This window comes from Lipotes vexillifer, unplaced genomic scaffold (genome assembly GCF_000442215.2).
Source record: "Lipotes vexillifer unplaced genomic scaffold, Lipotes_vexillifer_v1.1 scaffold988, whole genome shotgun sequence".
NCBI classification, from domain to species: Eukaryota; Metazoa; Chordata; class Mammalia; order Artiodactyla; family Lipotidae; genus Lipotes; species Lipotes vexillifer.
The window spans coordinates 2,175,434-2,196,446 of record NW_006797916.1 but is presented as its reverse complement, the minus strand read 5'-3'; the positions used below and the strand labels follow the sequence as shown (position 1 = coordinate 2,196,446).

Below are 21,013 nucleotides of genomic sequence, written 5' to 3'. Positions count from 1 at the left end.
CCTCTAGAAACAGGTTCAGCAACCACCACACAAGCCTTAGGCCCCACGTGCGGAGTCAGTAACACTCCACAGCTCCTCCAGCCTCGGGAGTCACCTTCAGGCCCAAAGTCCAGGCCCCCTGCCCAGGAGGACCGAAGCCAGCTCATGTCCTGACGTGGGAACTGCACACAGATGGGGCCCGGCGTCGAGTGAGAGCTTGGTGTTCCTGGCTCCCTTCCTTCAGGGCCTGGGACGTGACCCTGACTTTATGACTCTAGAAAGAAGGGGACCAGCAGGGGTTCCGGGGGAGGGGGAGCGATGGGGAAGGGCCCCCTGTCGGCCCTGAAACCCAGCTCCAGGGCCAGGAAGCCCCCCACTTCCCTGTCCGGAGGGCCTGGGTCTGTGGAGGAGGGGCTCAGGGCAGGGCTTCCAGCTTCGACGCGGGGCTCCGAGGGTCTTCCCGGCTTGGGTGGGGCGGAGGGTGATGCTTTCGGCGGCTGAGGGCCTCCCGTGTAAGGGGGCCGGGCTGCGGCCCCTGCCCAAGCCAGCAGCTCATCTCTCTGGCAGCAGCATGAAGAACGCAGCCTTCAGGAAGCGGCCAAAGCTGCAGAGCGCGGCCACGAGCCAGTGGGAGCGGAGGCCAGCGTCAGTGCTGACCACGCACTTGAGCACATCCGTCTGGGAGGGAAGAGGGGGCAGTTAGAGAGGGTGCGGCCGGTGACCCAACCGCCCGGTGTCAGCCAGGTCGCCTGAGGGAATGCTCGAGGCCGTTTGGGAAGGCTTGTGGTCCAGCTGGATGGAAGGCTCCAGCATGGGACCTGACCCAACAGCTGGATTCAGACCGTGAGAGGGGAGGGAGGGGAGCCTGCTGGGCCCCCAGCCATGGGATCAGCTACCAGCTCGGCCACCTGCTGACATCCCAGTGTCCTTCCGCAGATGCCGTGGAGCCTGGGGTGCCAGGGAAGGACAAATCCCTTAGAACAGGAGCAGGAACTGAGCTTTCCAGAGCCCAGTGAATGGCCACTCCTTACTTCCTTATTTCTTTCTAGTCCTGCTAAGAAATGAAATACTATCCCTACAGCTTGACCTTTGGCCGTGGTGTCAATCAGCGTCCTGGCTGCCCTGGTGCCCAGCCTCAGCCGGGCTCCAGGACAGGACGGCAGGATGGGACAGCGGGAGGCCTGCAGCCACGTGACTCATCCAGGAGGTGACACCCTCCCCGCCCAGTGCCGCCTTCAGATGAGACCACAGCCCCAGTGGCCCCTCACCGCCCCCTCGTGGCTCCAATCCCAGCGGAGGGCTGAGCTCCATCCCCTCAGCCAGTGTACTTTGCAGACCTTCGCCCACCATCCATTTCACAGAAGAGAAAACAGCTCTCCTACGGGTGGGGCTGCCCCACAGTCCCTGAGGCCTGGCCAGGAGATCGGGGACATGGAGACTATGACACCATCCCTGGGGGCGGGCGGCGGGTTTTAGCTCTGGAGTCGGGGGTGGTCAGACCCAGAGGGCCCGCACTGGAGCTGGGCTGCAGGAGCTGTCCTGGGCTGGGCAGCCCCGGCCTCGCCCCTCCTCCAGCCCTGATCACCCCTGCCACTGCCGGCACTCAGGCGTTCAACAACCGCCCCCTTCCTGGCACCGCCATATTCCCTCACCCATCCACCGCGTCTCCGCAGCCAGGTCGCCAGGGTCTTGCGCACGAACTCCCCGAGGCAGTCAACGAGGGCGTGGACCAGGGCAGGCTGGGCCTGTCGCACGCAATCCACGGCCAGCCCCGCAGCCACTGAGTACAGGGACACAACCTTGCCCCAGGTGATTCCTGCAGGGAGGGAGATGGGTGCTGGTCACCAAAGGCCACCAAGACCCAGCTCAAGGCCAGCCCACAGGGTCACGTGAGGGGGCTGAGCCTTTCTGAGCCACACCCCTTGCCATTCCGCTGGTGACTGGGGTCACCACCCGGGGCAGCCTCAACCCACAGCTCCCACCAGATGGGGAGCTCGGTCAGCTGGCTGCTGTGCAAGTCCCAGCCACCGTCTGCTGCAGGTCAGTCCTGCCACTGTCACATGTCGTTCTCAGGCGGGGATGTCTCGAGCCTGCGTTACACACCTGCACACCTTGCACCTGCACACCTGGGCCAGGGCCTGGCGATGACCCTGCATAGTCCAGTATCTGCCGGAGGAGGTGATGGAGCAGGAAGGCAAAGAGGAGGCTGAGCAGGTCAAGGGGGCTCAGTGACTCGGCACTGGATGTGATAAACAGGAAGCAGCTTCCATCTGCGCCTGCCCCCAGCACAGCCCTGCGAGGACAGAGGATGTCCTCCATGTAAAGAAGCTGAGGCCCTGGGAGGAATGGCCTTGCCCAGACCACCAAGCTACCGGGGGGCAGAACTGAGATGGAGCCCACCTGGGAGGAAAGACAGACGAATGACAATCTGGGGAACAGTGCTTGCCCGTTGTATAAGGTTCCTTAATATAGAAAGAGATTTTATAAATCAACGAGAAAAAGAGAGAAACCTTTCAAAAGAAATACGAATACAGAATACAAACAGCTGATTCACAAAAGAAAAAGTATTAACAGTACACTAGACATATGAAAAATGCTCACCCTCACTGATAAACAAAGAAGTGTTAATTAAAACGAGATGCAAATTATAGTCTATCAGACTAAAAATTCCAAGTGGCAATGTGAGGATCCATGTAACTCTGCAGCCTGGTAACTGTGATGAGAAAGACAGCTGGAGGGCACCCAGCACCACCTGTGAAAGGACACAAACACGGGTGCCCCACCTCAGTCCTAAGGAAGCGGCACAGGCAGGGAGGAAGCATGGCCCCTCAACCCATGTTCACACCACAGCTGGGACAGTCTGTTATAAGAGCACAAGTCAGTGCGAATGAATCCCTGTTCACAGTGGCCAAAAGGTGGAAATGACAAAACATAGATAAGCAGTGAATGGAAAAGCAGTGTGGTCCAGCCACACACGGGATGATATTTGGCCTCAAAGTGGAAGGAGGCACTGATGAACCTTGAAAACATCGTGCTCAGTGAACGAAGCAGACTTGAAAGGCCACACGTATCGTATGAGTCCATTCCTATGAAATGTGCAGGACTGTCAGATCCATGGAGACAGAAAGCAGACCAGTGGTCACTGGGGGCTACAGGAGGGAGCCAGGCAGTGACAGCTTAATGCGAATGGGTGTTCTTCCCACTGACAAAGAACTTGGAGAGGTGGTGGTTGCACGATATTGTGGATGCATTCAACGCCACTGAATCATACACTTTACAATGGTTAACTGGGGCTTCCCTGGCAGTCTAGTGGTTAGGACTCTGTGCTTCCACTGCAGGGGGAATGGGTTCAATCCTTGGTCGGGGAACTAAGATCCCACATGCCGCGTGGTGTAGCCAATAAATAATAAATAAATAAAATGGTTAATTGTACGTCATATGAATTTCACCTCAACGAAAATTTTAAAACCCCGTAAATCAGGCCAGGCCACTCCCCAAACCCTCCTGTTACTGTCCCTTCCCATCTCCTTCAAAGTAAGTCCAAGTCTGAAGTCCCACCTGAGCTGGCTGCTGGCCCCTCTGAGGCCCCCTTGTCCTGCGACCTGGCCTCATGTGCGCTATCCCAGCCTCACCGCTGCCTGCAGGGCTCCCTCACCCCCAGGGCTCTGCCCAAGGTCCTCCCTCTAAGGGCCACGCAGACCGTGATGGCATCAGGTCCTGGTGACGCTGCCGTCACACCACGCTCCCCATTGACCAGCTGCTCGTGGGTGCCAGCCCTGGCGGGCTCTGTGCTGCTCACAGCTGTGCCCTTGGCACCTCCAGGCTTGGCATCCTGCAGGTACCCACCACCACCACCAGGGGACAGGGCGGGGATCAAGAGAGTGGAACACGCGTTCTGCGGTGCTGTGTGGAGAGGTGAGCTCCACGTGATGGCCACGTTTTACCTGGAGAGGAAAGCCCTGGTCTGGAAGGTGCCGGCAGGGTGGTCTCTGGGAGTTGGGGCTCAGGTATGTCCTATTTTCTTTGAGGTCTTTGTGTTCTTTTCTACGGAATTATGATCTCACTAGCGTAAATTCATCCTTTTAAAGTGTGAGATCCAGTGTTTTTAGCATATTGACGATGTTGTACAACCATCACCACTATCGAATTCCAGACATTTTCACTCCAAATCACTGTCCCCAGGAGCATCATGCCCCTGTCACCCCAGCCCTGGTAACCTCTAATCTACTTTGTCTCTATGGATTACCTGTTCTGGACATTTCACGTGAATGCAGTCACACAGTATGTCCCACTTTGTGTCTGACTCCGTTCACTGAGCAAAATGTTTTCAAGGTTCCTCCATGCTGTCCTGGTGTGGGCACCTCATTCCTTTTTACGGCCGAATAATGTTCCATTGAGTGGATGGACCACCCATCAGGAAACGAACACATGGGCTGCTGGCCCCCTCTGGCTGTGGGGATACGCGGCTCTGAACACTCGTGTGCAAGCCCTTGTGTGGACATGTGGCTTCCTTTCTCAGGGGTCAAAACCGAGGAGCGGAACTGCCGGGTCAGGGGGTGACCCCGTCAGAGTTACCATTGGAGAAGCTGCCGGACCGCTTCACGCCCTGACTCTTCCCAGCCTCACCCGTGCTGGGCTCTCAGAAGTTCTGCCCTGAGTGCCCCAGTGGGCGCGAGGCGGCATCTTGTTGTGGTTTGATGTGTGTTTCCCTGGTGACTGATGATACTGAGCAACTTCTCATGCACGGACTGGCTGTTCATACATCTTCCTTGAAGAGACATCCATTCAGACCCTTTGCTCTTTTTAAAGTGAGGTGGTCTTATTAGCACTGATTTCTGAGAGTTCTTTATCTCATGTATTTTCTGATTTTTCCGTGGTGAAATATTTTGCTCTTGTAATGAGAAGAAAAAAATGAAAACACTTGCCAACTTTCAGTTTTTCCACTGAAGGGAACCAAGAAGCGTCTGCAGCCAAGACGCAGCCTGGAACAGCGTCCCCTGCCTCTGCCTTCGTGGGGGCTCAGCCACGTGGGGAGGCCACCTGGAACCCTGCCCTGCAGTCCTCGAGCCGTCCACGTCACCGGCCACAGCCAGAGCAGGTGAGGGGCCGGCCGGGACGACGAGGGGGAGAAATATCCAGCCTGGGGGGTCAGCGCATGCAAGACCGAGCTGCTTGGGAGAGGCTGCGGGCAGAGATGGGCAGGGCCGGCAAGCATCTGATGACTGGAGCTTGCCTGGTGGCAAGAGGGCCTGAGGACCGGGAAGGCTGGGATGAACAAGGGGTGAAGGGAGACCTTGGGTGGGCGGGAAGCGGGAGGGTGCGTGGGGCAGCCACGGGCTGGTCAGGGGGCTGGGCTGAGAGCCCGTCGGCAGCAGAAGGGGCGACCCGCAGCCCTGTGCTCCACGGAGCCTGTCCCTGCTCCCCTTTCAGGTGGCTCTGAGGTCCACAGAGGTTAAGAACCACTTGCAGGTCACAGAGCCCATGAGGGGCTGGGCGCCCCAAAGCACCAGAGGGACAGGTGGTGGTGTGGAGGCTGCCACGAGAAAAGAGTAGGGCCAGCTGGGTGGGGCGGGGATGCTTGATCGTAGAGAAGCACATCCTGCTCCGGTTTCAAGCGAAAAATCACGGGCTTTAAACTGAACTCCCCAAGTGAAAGAAGCCGCTGGTGCCCTGTGCCCGTTCATCACGGCCACACCTTCCTCCCCGCCCCTCCCTCTCCCTGCCCTGCCCCAGCCCCCGCCTCGTCCTTCCAGAACCCAGAGCCCTTCTGGGCACGTCTCCGCCCATCCCGCACTGAGCAAGCAGGGCAGGCAGGGGTGGGTGATTCATCCCGGCTGCCTGCCCTCTGTCCCTGCCCACACACCAGCCACCCTCCCTGGGGCCCAGCCGTCCCCCGCCCCCTCAGTCCCAAACACCAGCTGCCGCAGCCGCATTCTCAGAGATGACCCCTCCTTTTAAAGCCAGCCCTCGCTCTAAGCCAGCCGCCCGCCCACCCAACAGCGGAGACAGACACCGGCGGCCACCCACGCGCCAGCGTCAGGCCTGACAGGGAGCCCAGGGAGGGCCCAGGGCGGCTGTCAGCTCCCTTCCCCGGCCTGCCCAGGTCACCGCGAGGGCACCCAGGTCAGGACTGCCAGACCTCATGGGCATCCCACGCCTCTCACCAGCCCCCTCCCTCCCAGGCACTCCCCTGTGAAGTCCTGGCCACCCAGTGCCGCCCTGGAGGCTGGGTCCTGCAGCCGGTGGTCCCGTGTCCCTGCCACGCCGGTCTGCCCACCAGAGGTCGGAGGAGCCTCCTCAAGAGGGGACAGTGCAGGGCAATACCCAGAGGGTGCGGTCAGCGGGCTGGGGGCCCTCTGATGGGATGCGGCAGCCCCAGCCCCTCCACTGGCCTCCTTTCTTCTGCCGGTGGGTGGAGGTCCCCCATGGGGTGGGACTGTGGCTCCCGGCGCCCTCTGCCCCAAAGCCCTGCTGCTGTCCCAAACACCCGACAGCTAAGGAAAGGCAAGGGGTGTTGCGAGGTCACGCCGCTGGTCGACGACAGACCCAAAGCCACCTCGCAGAAGGGGCCCGTCCTCCCCAAAGCCCTTCCCACCCTCGATGCCACGTGGCCACTCACACCCCCACTCCACCAGGATGCGCCCCGGGAACACTCTGGCTCTGGGGCCCCCAAGCCCCCACTCCTTGAGGGCTGGGACTGGCCATCCCGTCCATCACAGGGTCCCCAGGCCCAGGGTAGCGCCAGACAGTGCTGGGGAAACCTTGGTGGGATCGGCTGATGGGGCAGGTGCTGCACTGGGGTGGGGGCTTTGGTCACCTGGATGGCCAGCAGTGCCTGGCACCTGCTACGTACCAGGACACAGGACCGAGGTGGACATGCAGGGCAGGGGCACCAGAACAGGGCACGAGGTCACGGGTGGGGAGACAAGCTATGTGGACCTCAGGGAGCCCAGCAGGGTTCCCAGGAGGCGGCGTGGGAACGAGAGGGGGTTTTGGGGGATGAGTCCTAGAGTTTCCTGGGAGCCTGGAGGCAGGTGTGCAGACCAGAAGCAGCACGAGCTGAACTCAGGGCAAGGGCACAAGGAGGAGGGGCAGATGTCACCTGCTCCTAGGGCCCAAGTAGAGGCTCCGGGAGATTCACAGGTGACTGTGGGCCAGCCAGGTGAGACAGGTGCGTCAACATTCTCCAAACGTGTCCCGGTGAGCCGCTCCACCAGGGACTCCCACCCTAGTGCACCCCTCCCACTATGGGGGCTGTTCTGCGACTTGCCTCTGAGCAACAGACTCAGGCTCAGTGACACGGTGACTTCTTACATCAAAAGAGCCTGGCGGCGCCCACTTGGGCTGCTTGAGACCTGCGGCCAGGCCGTGAGAAGCCCAAGCCCCACAGGACACGTACAGGCCACACGCAGAACAGCCCCACCCCACTCCAGCCAACAGTCAGCACCAACTGGCAGCCTGGGACATGCAGCCCAGCCAGGGCTTCCGGTCACTGCAGCCCCAGGACCGCACAAGAGGCCCACTGTCCTTGGACCCAGGGAGGCTCCCCTGAGAGCCCACCCAGCGCTGCAGCCCCGGCCCTGACCCACAGACCCTGGGCCATGCCAGCAGTGTGGGCCCCCTGGACACACAGGCCTACCTGCAGAAAAGATCTGGGCTGCCACAGCCAGGAAGGCGTCGGTCACCACGGTCTCGGACTGCAGGGGGATGTTCAGCTGGCGGGCCACGTTACGGTAGACACTGGGCCGGATCAGCTCCAGCTCGTCCGCTGCGGTCACACAGGCGGGTCAGAGGTGGTCACACCCACGGGGTGTGGGGCCCACGCGGGCCTGGGGCCAGCCCACTCCTCAGCCTTGGCCACAGCTGGGGACCCTGATCCCAGCCCTATTCCTGACCCCCCCACCTGTCACATTCCCACCCACGAGACACCACCCCCAGAGCCCTCGGGGACAATTCCAGGGAGGTGCAGTGGGCACCCCCAGACCTGCCTCTGGGGCCTGTCCCCTCTGCCGAGCCAGCCACACCCACCCTCCCCCCAGGGCAGAGCCGGCTGGGCCAGTGGGGCGGGCATCTCAGCAGTGCCTGATCAGTGACTCACAGCCCACAGCGAGCTGCATGGGCGGGCGGTAGTCTGACAGGCAAGCAGCCAGAGCCCAACATGGGCGTGGACTGTGCCAGCGACCCCACACAGGTGGGGAGCCCGTCTGCTGCCTCAGAGGGGTGTCCTTGCTCAGGCCCCAGCACCATTCAGTGAACCAAGAAAAGGAGCCACTACCCGGGGCCACCAGCACCACACAGGGTCAGACCTGGGCTCCTGGGGCCAAGCACGGGTATCTGGATGGGGTGGCCGCACGTGGCAGCGGGAGGCCCTCTCAAGGGCACTGTCTGCACGTGTGCCCGCTGCAGCGCCCCTGGCAGTCATGTGCCCGGAATCCCACACACCCCTTGGACTGGGCGTCCCCCAACCCAGCCGCCTCTCCGCCAAAGCAAACAGGAAAATGCTTCTGACTGGAAGTCCAGGCGATAAGGGCTCCGAGTCACCCATGGGGCCAGATGCACTCCATCTAATTAATTAAGATCTGGAACCAGAGCAGGACTGCGGGGAGGCTGGCAGAACGATGCGGGAGGGAGCATGGAAACTCCCAGGGCTGGCCTGGCTGTTCCCACATACAGACCCCGGGGTCTACCGGGGACTGACCCCAACTCAACCCGGGCCTCTTCCTGTTTGCTGCTGCTCCAGGAGCGGGGCGTCTGTGCTGGGGAGGAACTGGGGGTACGCTGGGGACAGGGAGACAGCTCCAGGCCATGATGGGTGGGGAAGGGGCGATCACGCTGAGCAGCTGCAAGGGCGGATGCTTTGGGGGTTCAAGCCATCTTCCTCCAGGGTCCCCTTAGCTATCTCGCAGGAACTGAACCCCAGGGACTGGCCGTGGTGAGGCCGGATGCTGGAGGAGGGCCTGGAGGCCTGGCCCCTGAGAGGGCCAGCGCGGGGCACTTGGCCGGACTCTGCTCCTCCAGCCCTGGCCGGAAGCATCCCAGGCTCTCCAGGTCTGAGGTCACAGTGTTGAAGGGACAGATACGGGCCCGGTCTGATTAACAGAGCCCAAAGCAGGGCTTTTCAGAAAGTTCAAACAGTGGGGACCCCGGGCCCAAGGTAGAGGCAGCCCCGAGCCGCTGCTCGCAGGCAAGGAGATGGAGCTGGGGGCAGGCAGGGCAGAGGCAGAACCTCCTCCTGGCCACTCCAGGGGCTCTTGGGAGGTCAAGACACCATATTCACCAGGACCCTCTGGAGTGCTCCCCCAGTGTTGTCCCCACAGCCCAACTGGAAGAAGTGGCTTGGGCGCTGACCTCAGGGGAGTCCAGGCACTCTGGGCCTCTGGCTCATCCCCCAAACCCCACTTGCTCCCCTCCCCTGAGACCCAGGCAGGACACCGCCCCCCTGGCAGCCCTCTGCAATGGCCCCTCAGCATCTGTGTGTCTCCCCCGGACCCCAACACTCCTGTGCAGGCCAGGTCTACACAACCCTGCTCCCAAGGTCCACACAAAACAGGGGCAAGCAGACACGCGAGCCAGCCTGAGAAGGGGAGGGCATCCCCTTTCACAGGGTGTTCCCTCCAGTCAGGGCTCCTGGGCCAGTCTCTCCCCACTCTGCCTGGAGAGCCACCTGGTCAGGGCTCCATCTGTGCTGCCACACCTCCCCGTGTGCACATGCTTGGGGTGGAACTGTCACACTGGATGGGGCAGGGCTGGGCAACCTCAGTCCCCGTGGAGAGGTGGACTGAGTCAGCTGGGCCGGTCCCGCCCTCTCTGGGGTCCTTGGAGAAGGTGGAGACAGTTACCGGGCTGTGTGTGACCCCACAGTCAAGTACCTCCAGATGTCCACTCAACTAGCCGTCCAGGTGAGATCTTGGGCTACCTAGCCTCACGGTGGCTCAGCTCTCCTGGGGCACTAAATTTTGCCGGGAGCCCTAAGAGGCCTCCAAATCAGGAGAAAAGAGCAACCCATGGCAGGATCTGAGCCTGCAAGGACCTATTTTCCAAACCAAACAGCAGGACACGTGGTCCGACAAAGGATTTTTGTGCCCAGCTGAGTACAAGGGTCACTCTGGAAGTTTAGCCACCAAAACATCATTCTTCCCGGAGCTGTCTATCCTTTATTGCCAGAGTGTCTGAAATCCGGGCTGAGCAGGCAAATGCGGGGAGGTCTTTGGCGGGTGCACAGGCGAGCCTGAGGGAGGACTGGAAGAGTGGAGTGCTGGAGGGATCATCGGTCTGGGTGCGCCCGCCTTGTGCGCCGGGTTACTCAGGGCACTCCGGACCAGCCCCCTCTCTGCCTCAGAGGGGAGACCGAGGCCCAGCAGGGGCGGGTGCCGGCGCGGTCACCGGAGGGCGGGCCAGTGCAGGGACAGCTGTACCCCGAGGCGCAGAGGGGCCGCCCCGCCGGCCGGCTTTGTAGGGTAAGCCTGGGATCCCGCCCGCCGAGGCCCGCACTCACCCAGGCGCAGCAGCACCGTGCACACTTCGGCCAGGCGGCCGCCGGGGGCGGGCGCGGCGCGCTCCGGCGCGCTCCAGGCGAGGCCGGCGCGCAGCAGCCGCGCGTGCACGAACTCCCGGCCGAGCGCCTTGGCCTGGGCCACCAGCTCCTTGTCGGTGGGCGAGCGGTCAAAGGCGTCCATGATCTCGGCGGCGAAGACCGAGGAGCGCCGCAGCACCTCCATGGCGGGGACGCGGGCGGGGGGCGCCGCACCTGCGGGCAGAGGGTGCTTAGACGGGCCCGCCCCGCCGCCCCGGCCTCGCTGGCGGAGGGGAACGTCGGCCGCGCGAGAACGGCGGGCAGCGGGGAGCGTGGAAGGGGCGCGGCGTGCGCCTAGATCGCGTGCGTGCGCCGGGCCGGAGCGCACAGGGAGGCCGGGCCGGCGCGGCTCTGGGGAAGGGCTTCGGCCAGCTGCGGGTAAGCGTTCCTGTTTGTGCCCCAAATCTTTAAAAGCGCGGTGTCACCTTCTTTTAGATGCCGAACTCAATCACAAAGATCCCCACGGGTGCCGGGGATGGGAAGGACCCCGCGGAAATGGCGATTGGCTCTGGGGCCGCTGGGGCCGCCGTGCCCGCGCTCGAAGACGAGTGCGCAGGCGGCGGAGGCGTGGGCGGGGGGCATGGCCCGACCTGCTCCCAACCGGCTGCAGCCGGGACCCCGGCCCGGCCCAGCGTCCGGGGCCACCACCCACCTCCGCGCCTCGCCGTCCTCGGTGTTTGTCCCCGGCCTCGCCGTTCCCATGGCGCGGCCCGCCCTGCTCACCTCTCCCGCCGCATGTCTCGGGCGCGGGGGCTGGGGAGGAGTGCTGGCCTCAGTATCTGCTGGCCGCCGTCTCCGCAGATCTGGATCCTTCCATTCAAACTGGCGAGGACGCGCGCCCCGCCCCGGCGCCCGCCCTGTCCACGCCTGAGCCGGACTGGAGCGCTGAGGGCGCGGGGTCTCGGGGGCTCCGGCGGCGTCGTCGGGGGCGAGGGGAGTGCGGGCAGCACAGCGCAACTTTCCGCCGGGCGATAGGCGAGGCTTGGGGCTTTGCCTTCTAAGGGAAAGGCAACCCCGGGGCGGAGCCACGGCCGGAGCTTCCCCGCCGCCTCCCCGCTTAAGGAGGACCGAGCGAGTTCCCGGTATGCGCTCAAGGAGGGCCACGGGGCAGGAGGTGTCCCCCACTGTCCCAGTGATTAGGACCTAGCTCTGGCACCAGCCGCCTGGATTCACGCCTGGCTTCATTATCGTGTTGATTCCTAGAGGTTCTTTATATATTCTGGATGCTGTGTCCCTGGTCTCACACATGGCTTGGTATGTAGATGGGTACTTGGATTTGCGTTGTATGGAAGGTGTTGCAAATACCTTATGCCGTTCTGTGGTTTGCGGTTGCTTATATTAACAGGAATTTTCTCAGTGATGCGTCCAATTTATCAGTCTCTCCTCATGTTTAGTGTTTTTTATTAGGATATTCTCCCGTGTTTTCTTTTAGAAGCTTAATTGTTTTAGCATTCACATTTAGATCTATGATGGATCACAAATTAATTCCTGTGAATATTGTGGTAGGGGTCAGAGCTCATTTCTTCCGTATGGATGTCCAGTAGACCATCATCAGTTATTGAAAGGGCCCTCATCCCACTGAACTGGAGAAGAGCCCCCATTGTAAACCAAGTGACTGTGTATGTGAGGATCTGTTCTGGACTCTTTTCTATCCCACTGGTCTATTTCTCTATCCTTTTTTTTTGGCATGTGGGATCTTAGTTCCATGACAAGGGATCGAACCCACGGCCCCTGCCTAGGAGGCACAGAGTCTTAACCACTGGACCGCTAGGGAAGTCCCTATTTCACTATCCTTGAATCAACATCTCTATCCTTGAAACAATAGGATGAACCCACTTGCCTTAATTCACATATATACAACACTTCACCCAATAGCTGTTGAATACATGTTCTTTCCATGTGCATATAGGATGTTAAACAAAATAGACCATATCCTGGGCCATGAAGTCTCAACAAATTTCAAAGGATTGAAATTATACAAGTGTGTGTCCTCTCTGAATTAAACTAAAACTCAAAAACAGGAAAACTATCAGAAAGCCTCCAAGTACTTGGAAATTAAATATCACACTTCTAAATAATCAGTGGGTCAAATAGTAAATCACGAGGGATGTCGTAAAATATTTTGAAGTGAACTACAGTGAAAACGTGACATATCAAATGCTGTGGGATATAGGTAAAGCGGTGCGTCAAGGAAAATGTATAGCTTTAGAAGAAAGGTTAAAATTAATGCTCTAAGCTCCAATTCAAGAAGCTAGAAAAAGAACAACAAATTAAATCTAAAGATGAGAGGAAATAAAAATAAAAGCAGAAATTAATGAAACAAAGCAAAAATCAGGGAAACTCAGCCAAGCCAAAAGAGATTAATAGAATGGATAATCCCCTGGAAATAATGGGTAAAAAAAGAAAACACAAATTCCAACGTCAGGAATGAAAAAGAGGACATCACCACAGATACTACAAACATTAAAAAGCTAATAAGAGTATATTATGAACAACTTTATGACAGTAATTTGAAATTTAAATGAAACAATTTACCCAAACTGACGCTAGAAGCAATAGAAAATCTGGATAGTCCTATAACAATTAAATAAATTTAATTCATAATTTAAAATCTTCCCACAAAGAAAATTCTAGGTTCAGATGTTTTCCTTGAGGAATTCCTGTAAACAGTTGAAGAAATATCAGTGACCTTACACAAACCTGCACAGAGAATAGAAAATGAGGGAACATTTCCCATCTCATTTTGGGAGGCCAACATACCATTGATACTGACACCTATCAGGAAGCTGTTGAACCTCTGTCTGCCTTGGCTTCCCCATCTGTAGAATAGAGAAAATAATACCTACATTTTGTGGACCAAGTTAGTCAATCCATGTATAAAAGTGCAGCATTCACATTTAGATCTATGATGGATCACAAATTAATTCCTGTGAATATTGTGGTAGGGGTCAGAGCTCATTTCTTCCGTATGGATGTCCAGTAGACCATCATCAGTTATTGAAAGGGCCCTCATCCCACTGAACTGGAGAAGAGCCCCCATTGTAAACCAAGTGACTGTGTATGTGAGGATCTGTTCTGGACTCTTTTCTATCCCACTGGTCTATTTCTCTATCCTTTTTTTTTGGCATGTGGGATCTTAGTTCCATGACAAGGGATCGAACCCACGGCCCCTGCCTAGGAGGCACAGAGTCTTAACCACTGGACCGCTAGGGAAGTCCCTATTTCACTATCCTTGAATCAACATCTCTATCCTTGAAACAATAGGATGAACCCACTTGCCTTAATTCACATATATACAACACTTCACCCAATAGCTGTTGAATACATGTTCTTTCCATGTGCATATAGGATGTTAAACAAAATAGACCATATCCTGGGCCATGAAGTCTCAACAAATTTCAAAGGATTGAAATTATACAAGTGTGTGTCCTCTCTGAATTAAACTAAAACTCAAAAACAGGAAAACTATCAGAAAGCCTCCAAGTACTTGGAAATTAAATATCACACTTCTAAATAATCAGTGGGTCAAATAGTAAATCACGAGGGATGTCGTAAAATATTTTGAAGTGAACTACAGTGAAAACGTGACATATCAAATGCTGTGGGATATAGGTAAAGCGGTGCGTCAAGGAAAATGTATAGCTTTAGAAGAAAGGTTAAAATTAATGCTCTAAGCTCCAATTCAAGAAGCTAGAAAAAGAACAACAAATTAAATCTAAAGATGAGAGGAAATAAAAATAAAAGCAGAAATTAATGAAACAAAGCAAAAATCAGGGAAACTCAGCCAAGCCAAAAGAGATTAATAGAATGGATAATCCCCTGGAAATAATGGGTAAAAAAAGAAAACACAAATTCCAACGTCAGGAATGAAAAAGAGGACATCACCACAGATACTACAAACATTAAAAAGCTAATAAGAGTATATTATGAACAACTTTATGACAGTAATTTGAAATTTAAATGAAACAATTTACCCAAACTGACGCTAGAAGCAATAGAAAATCTGGATAGTCCTATAACAATTAAATAAATTTAATTCATAATTTAAAATCTTCCCACAAAGAAAATTCTAGGTTCAGATGTTTTCCTTGAGGAATTCCTGTAAACAGTTGAAGAAATATCAGTGACCTTACACAAACCTGCACAGAGAATAGAAAATGAGGGAACATTTCCCATCTCATTTTGGGAGGCCAACATACCATTGATACTGACACCTATCAGGAAGCTGTTGAACCTCTGTCTGCCTTGGCTTCCCCATCTGTAGAATAGAGAAAATAATACCTACATTTTGTGGACCAAGTTAGTCAATCCATGTATAAAAGTGCTTGTCAGGGCTTCCCTGGTGGCGCAGTGGTTGAGAGTCCGCCTGCCGATGCAGGGGATGCGGGTTCGTGCCCCAGTCCGGGAGGATCCCACGTGCCGCGGAGCGGCTGGGCCCGTGAGCCATGGCCACTGAGCCTGCGCATCGAGGCCACAACAGTGAGAGGCCCGCATACCGCATTAAAAAAAAAAAAAAGTGCTTGTCATATAGTAATTGCTCAGTAATTGTAGCTGTTTTTTCAGAAAAGCTTTAAAGTGTGAGTACTCATTTTATTGTAGTCTTTAACGCACAGTCTGGAGCAGGACAGGGTCTGCCTCTGGCATTTCTGAAGAGCACTAAGCTTTGGGATTCCCTGTATTTTATAGGTGGAAATATGGAAGCTCAGGATGGGAAAGGGATTGCTGAAGGAGTCAGTGCAGGACTGGGCACAGGCAGATTGGGACAACCCCCCACCCCTGCCCTGGGCCCATGGAATGTATCTCCGGCAGGGGAAGAACCTATGCCCCCTCCCCCGCCCCGCAGTGGCCTCAGGCAGCTTCCCACCCTGCCCACAGCCTCAGTTTCCTCCTATACAAAAATAGGATCACGTTTTCTACTTCCTGTCTCCTGGGCAGCATGGATGGGTGTGGAAAGACTCATGCGCCCTGACACAGGAGTGATAGATGCATCTGTTTAGCATGGTTCCTTCAGTACAGGAGCTGCCATGCCTGGATCCAGCCATGCCTGAACCAGTGGACCTCTCCCTGGACATTTTAGACCAGCTCAAAGCCGTGTCTCAGGATATTCACTGAAGGATACTGAGGACCCTGTGGGACTGGAAGCGGCCCAAGTGTTTATCAAAAGGGGAAGTTAAGCCCATATGGTATATCCAGACCACGGACCCTGAGCCAGACCTTAGAGAGCCCGGGTCAGGCTAGAATCAGTTGAGACCTTCCTGTCCCTTGAGGACTGGAGGAGGCTGACCTGATCAGCCCAGTCCCAGCCCCCAATCCCCCAAGTGTGCGTAGACTTTCCTACAGTTGCAGTTGGCACTGGGTTTCCACCTCTGCAGATTTCCTGCTCTCCGCTCTTGCCTTTTGTCCGATCCCTCTGTCTGCCCTGCAGTTGACCCAGTGGGCCCCTGGTTGCTGAGAAGCCTTCTGAGTGCCGACACCAGCCCAAACTGGCTTGAGCACAGGGAGCTTTGTTGATTTATGTGACTAAATTGTCCTGGGAGACACCTACTGGTTTCAGGCATGGCTGGATCCAGGGGTCTCTCTTTCTATCTGTGAGTCTGTCTGTGCTCCTTCATGACAGCTCTGCTCTCAGGCAGGCTGTCCCTGAGTGATGGCAGAAGACGCCACAGCTCCCTGTCTACACCGCACAAGTTGTCTTTCCCAGTGGGAAAAAAAGCCAGTCTTCCCAGGGAGCTCCTGGGGATGACCTGGGGCCAGCAGCTTCTGTCCCGTGCCTATCTCTGAACCAGCTGTGGCTTGAGATGAGAAGGTGCCAGGCTTTCGGGCCCGGTCACATTTATGGCTCTGGACAGGGTGCAGGGGCCTATCGGTGCCACCGAACAACCTGGAGGAGGGTCCTGGCTTTCCACAGAAACCTGCTCAAGTTTGCTGTGTGGGCCACAATTTGGGGAGCAGAGGGCTCCATAACCCAGTGACACCAGTGTAAGAAAGTGAGTGGCAACATTCACCTCGACGTGGACAGGGGTCCTGCCTGGTCTGCATATGGCCACGCAGAGGGACAGGCACAGGAGAGTGTTGTCCCCGCCCCCAAAGCAAATGCCCAGGCCCCCGGAATACCCTGTCCACAGCCTCCTCCAGAGCCCGTGCAGGCCTCTTGCCGAGCCTGGCCCTGGAGGGGACTGAGTGGCCGGGTGTGGACGTGTAGGGCTCACGTGTGGGCTCTGGCGCGCAGGGCCAGCTGTGGGCTCAGCAAGGGTCTTGGCAGGAGGCTGGCCTCTCGGTGGGTCTGGGCCTTGCACCTGGTAGGCGCTGGCCTGCACGGTCTATTGAGTGGCTCCTGGGCTCCTCCTGTGTCCAAGGATCCCCGGGCCCGCGGGGCCGGCCTCACCACAGCCTCTTCGCTCTCCTCTCACAACGTATCCCAAGAGCCACTTCTGCCTCCTTGCTGCTAGTGCCCCAGTCCAGGCCACTGCCACCCACCCCCTCTCTAGTCTGCCCTGTGCACGGGGACAGTGTCCTTTCAAAACCAACCAGATTTGTCAGCTCAAGGCCAGGGTCTCTCCCCTCTCTGCCTGCTCGGGGGGCTTCAGCTGAACAAACACACTTGTGCCGCAGGGCCTTTGCACGGGCTGTTCCTTCCTTCCTAGATTGTTACAGCTCAGCTCATGTGTCACTTCCTCAGAGAGGCCCCCTCCTGCGCCTGCCTCTCCCTTTGCCCCGGCTAAAATCTTCCCACCCCACTGTGCACAGCAGATCCCTGCAGGGGTAGCTGAAGACAAGGGGGCCTGGGAGGAGGTGGCACCCTAGGGGTGTGACACACTCTGCCCCTCACGCACCCCCAGTCTGCCCTCTCGGGAGTCCAAACCATCCCTGATAGTGTTGTTTTGTGTGTGTTCTGCTTCCCTCTGGGCAGCCGTCCACCTAGGCCGCCCGCCTCCTTCTCAGGCTACCCCCGGGCCCCAGGCGGGTGCCTGTGCTGAGCACACGTGTGGACAGAACCGAGAGCGGGGCTGGCTGTGACTACGGCCCCCACTCCTTCCAGTGGGTCCCCGAATCATCTGCTTTGGGGGGGGAGTTCATTCTAAACCCTGAGCCCTCCTGGCCCCTTTCCTGTTGAGAGCTGCGGTGCCATCAGCGATTACAGTAGCAATGGGACACCTCTGGCTACAAGGAACAGAAAGCCAGCCCTCAGACAGGCCAGGGACTTATGCTCTCAGCTCCTGGAAGGAGGAAACGACAGAGGGGCAGCGGGCCTTCCCAAGCACCAGCCTCTCTGCGGGGGGTTCCACGTGCCCCCTCGGTGGAAGCTGAAGCTGCGGGAGACTTAGGCTCCCAACCCAAAATGTAGAGTGTCCTTGAACCCTGGAGACGTTTAAGGAATCCCAGAAGTGGGAGCTAATGAAGTGCTCAAGAGGCCGTCATAACCCTCAGGCTCGGCCCAGGCCTCGGGTGAGGTCACTGCCGCTGCAGATCAGAGCGCCCCAGGGGCGGGAGCCTCAGGGGTGACACGCAGAGTCACAGTGGGCTGCCTCCCGGGGGTCTCCCCTCGGGCTTCTCTGGCCCCCACTCCACCCCACCCCAGGGACTAAAAGGCAGGAGCTGCACCCCAACTCCCATTGGGGAGGGGTCCCACTGGTGCCACTGAGGGGCAGGTAACCCTCCCCACCCCCCCAGCAGAGTTGGGTGGGCGGAGGCTGGGGGCCGGGCCCCTGGGGTGGGGCTCTGCTCTGAAAGGCTGCCTGGGTGGGCGTCCGTTCCCTGCTCTTCCAGTGACCCGGCCATCCGACCGTGACCAGAGGTGTCCAGACGGGGCCTGGGGTACAGAGGCAGCACCTCCAAGCTTGGGAGGCTGACAGCCCCATTTGCCCAGAGCTCTCCCGGGGCCACAGCCCCTCCCCGTTTACTTTTCGCCAGAAGCTCATTCTTCACGGGGAATCAGAGCCCAGGCCAGAAGGGTTTTGTATAAACTTGGATAAGAGCAAGATAAACAACCTGGGAGCCCGCACGGCAGAGGGCAGCGCGGCCAGGGGAGGGGTCCACGTGCCCGGCTTTGAGCCCAGCCCCTCGTGTCCAGTGGGGGCTGGAAGGGTGGGCTCCAGACTGGTGTGGCCTCGTGTCCTGGGTCACATGGAACAGCCATGTCGCACCTGCCACCATCGCCAGCCCCTCTGGCAGCACCCTGGGTGCTACAAGTTATAAAATGAAGTCTTGCCTGCCTGAGGGGTGAACAGGGCAGTCGCGTTGTTTAATGCACTCGTAGGGCCCCAGGAGCCGAGGGGGCCAAGTACCTTCCTGGCGGTCTGTCAGCGTCTGAGCCTCATGACTCGTCCTGGCAGAGGATTTGCTCGTTTTCTCCAGCGCGACTTCTTTTTCTCATTGGTTTGTCTGTGTTCTTTGTATTCTGGGTATTAATCCTTTGCCTGCAAAAGTTTCCCCCAGGCTGTCACCAAGCGCGTTTCTTTGCTGGTTCAGAACTGGCAGGTCTGAGCCTCCCGCCTTGCGCTCCTAAGCCGGCCGCCCGGGCTTTGTTCCTGACCTTCTGGTGTGCTTTTTAAAATCCATTTCTGTGAATGTTGAAAAGACTTTCTTTTTCTTCCCCAGATCGGGCTGGCAGTTGGTCCAGCATCTCCTGCCGGAGAGGCCTGTGATTTTCCCAGAACTTTAAACACTAAGCTGAAGCCGGGTCTGAGTGTGTGTGTCCCAGACCTACCCCAGCTTCTATCCCTCCACGCTTCCTATTACTTTATCATATGTGTTGACGCCTGGTACAGTCATTTCCACCTGTATGCATTTGTTGTGCATTTTAACCAAAGTTATGCATGTCCGTGGTTTAAGGAATCCAGTGGTTCTTGGGGGTTTTCCAGGAAAAGTAGCTGTCTCAGGACCACCTTCCAGGCAGGCAGTTTCCAAGTCAGGGCTCATCCCAGCCCCTCCTGTGAACGCCTCTGCATTCCTCAGCCAGGGCGCATCCATGCAGGATAAGGAACTAGCAGCTCCCACAGCCCCACACCTAGTTCTTGGTCCCTCTATCTTTCTTCCTTTTTTTTTCAATTTTACTGAAGTCTAGTTGATTTACAGTGTTGTGTTAATTTCTGCTGTACAGCGAAGTGACTCAGTTATACATATATATATTCTTTTTCATATTCTTTTCTATTCTGGTTTATCACAGGATACTGAATACAGTTCCCTGTGCTCTACGGTAGAACCTTGTTGTTTATCCATCCTACGTATAATAGTTTGCACCTGCGAACCCCAAACTCCCCATACTTCCCTCCCCCACCCCCTCCCCCTTGGCAACCACAGTCTGTTCTCTATGTCTGAGTCCGTTTCTGTTTCGTAGATAAGCTCTTTTGTGTCATATTTTAGATTCCACATGTAAGTGATATCATAGGATATTTGTTTTTCTCTTTCTGACTTACTTCACTTAGTATGATAATCTCTAGGTCCATCCATGTTGCTGCAAATAGCATTATTTCATTCTTTTGAATGGCTGAGTAATAGTCCATTTTATCTCTCTCTATATAAATACATATGTGTATATGTAAAGAAGATGTGGGACATATATACAATGGAATATATACCCCCCACATCTTCTTTCTCCATTCATCTGTCGATGGACATTTAGGTTGCTTCCATGGCTTGGCTATGCATATGGGGTGCATGTATCTTTTTGAATTATAGTTTTATGTGAGTATATGCCCAGGAATGGAACTGCTGGATCATATGGCAACTCTATTTTTAGTTTTTTGAGGAACCTCCATACTGTTCTCCACAGTGGCTATACCAATTTACATTCCCATCAACAGTGTAGGAGGGTTCCCTTCTCTCCACACCCTCTCCAGCATTTATTATTTGTAGACTTTTCTTTTTTAATAAATTTTTATTTATTTATTTATGGCTGCATTGGGTTTTCGTTGCTGTGCGTGGGCTTCCTCTAGTTGCGACGAGCGGGGGCTACTCTTCGTTGCGGTGCGCGGGCTTCTCATTGCAGTGGCTTCTCTTGTTGCAGAGCCTGGGCTCTAGGCACCCAGGCTTCTGTAGTTGTAGCTTGCGGGCTCTAGAGCGCAGGCTCAGTAGTTGTGGCGGACGGGCTTAGTTGCTCCGTGGCATGTGGGACCTTCCCGGACCAGGGCTCGAACCCGTGTCCCCTGCACTGGCAGGCGGATTCTTAACCACTGCGCCACCAGGGAAGTCCCTATTTGTAGACTTTTTAATGATGGCCATTCTGACCCGTGTGAGGTGATACCTCATTGTAGTTTTGATTTGCATTTCTCTAATAATTAGCAATGTTGAGTGTCTTTTCATGTGCCTGCTGGCCATCTGTGTGTCTTCTTTGGAGAAATGTCTGTCTAGGTCTTCTGCCCAGTTTTCCATTGTGTTGTTTGTTTTTTTGATGTTGAGTTGTATGAGCTGTTTGTATGTTTTGGAAATTAAGCCCTTATCGGTCACATCATTTGCAGATAT

At 56.5% G+C, this 21,013-nt stretch overlaps 1 protein-coding gene across 1 annotated transcript; it reads right to left on the bottom strand.

Moving 5' to 3' along the window:
- Nucleotides 1–365: 365 nt before the first annotated feature.
- Nucleotides 366–11,464, bottom strand: BOK (BCL2 family apoptosis regulator BOK). The gene is made up of 5 exons (XM_007469958.1): nucleotides 11,276–11,464; nucleotides 10,475–10,726; nucleotides 7,619–7,747; nucleotides 1,632–1,795; nucleotides 366–657 (listed from the first exon to the last, which is right to left on the bottom strand). Exons 2-5 carry the CDS (start codon nucleotides 10,695–10,697, stop codon nucleotides 532–534), a joined length of 642 nt encoding a protein of 213 aa, XP_007470020.1. The 5' UTR covers nucleotides 10,698–10,726; nucleotides 11,276–11,464; the 3' UTR covers nucleotides 366–531.
- Between the last annotated feature and the right edge of the window lie 9,549 nt (nucleotides 11,465–21,013).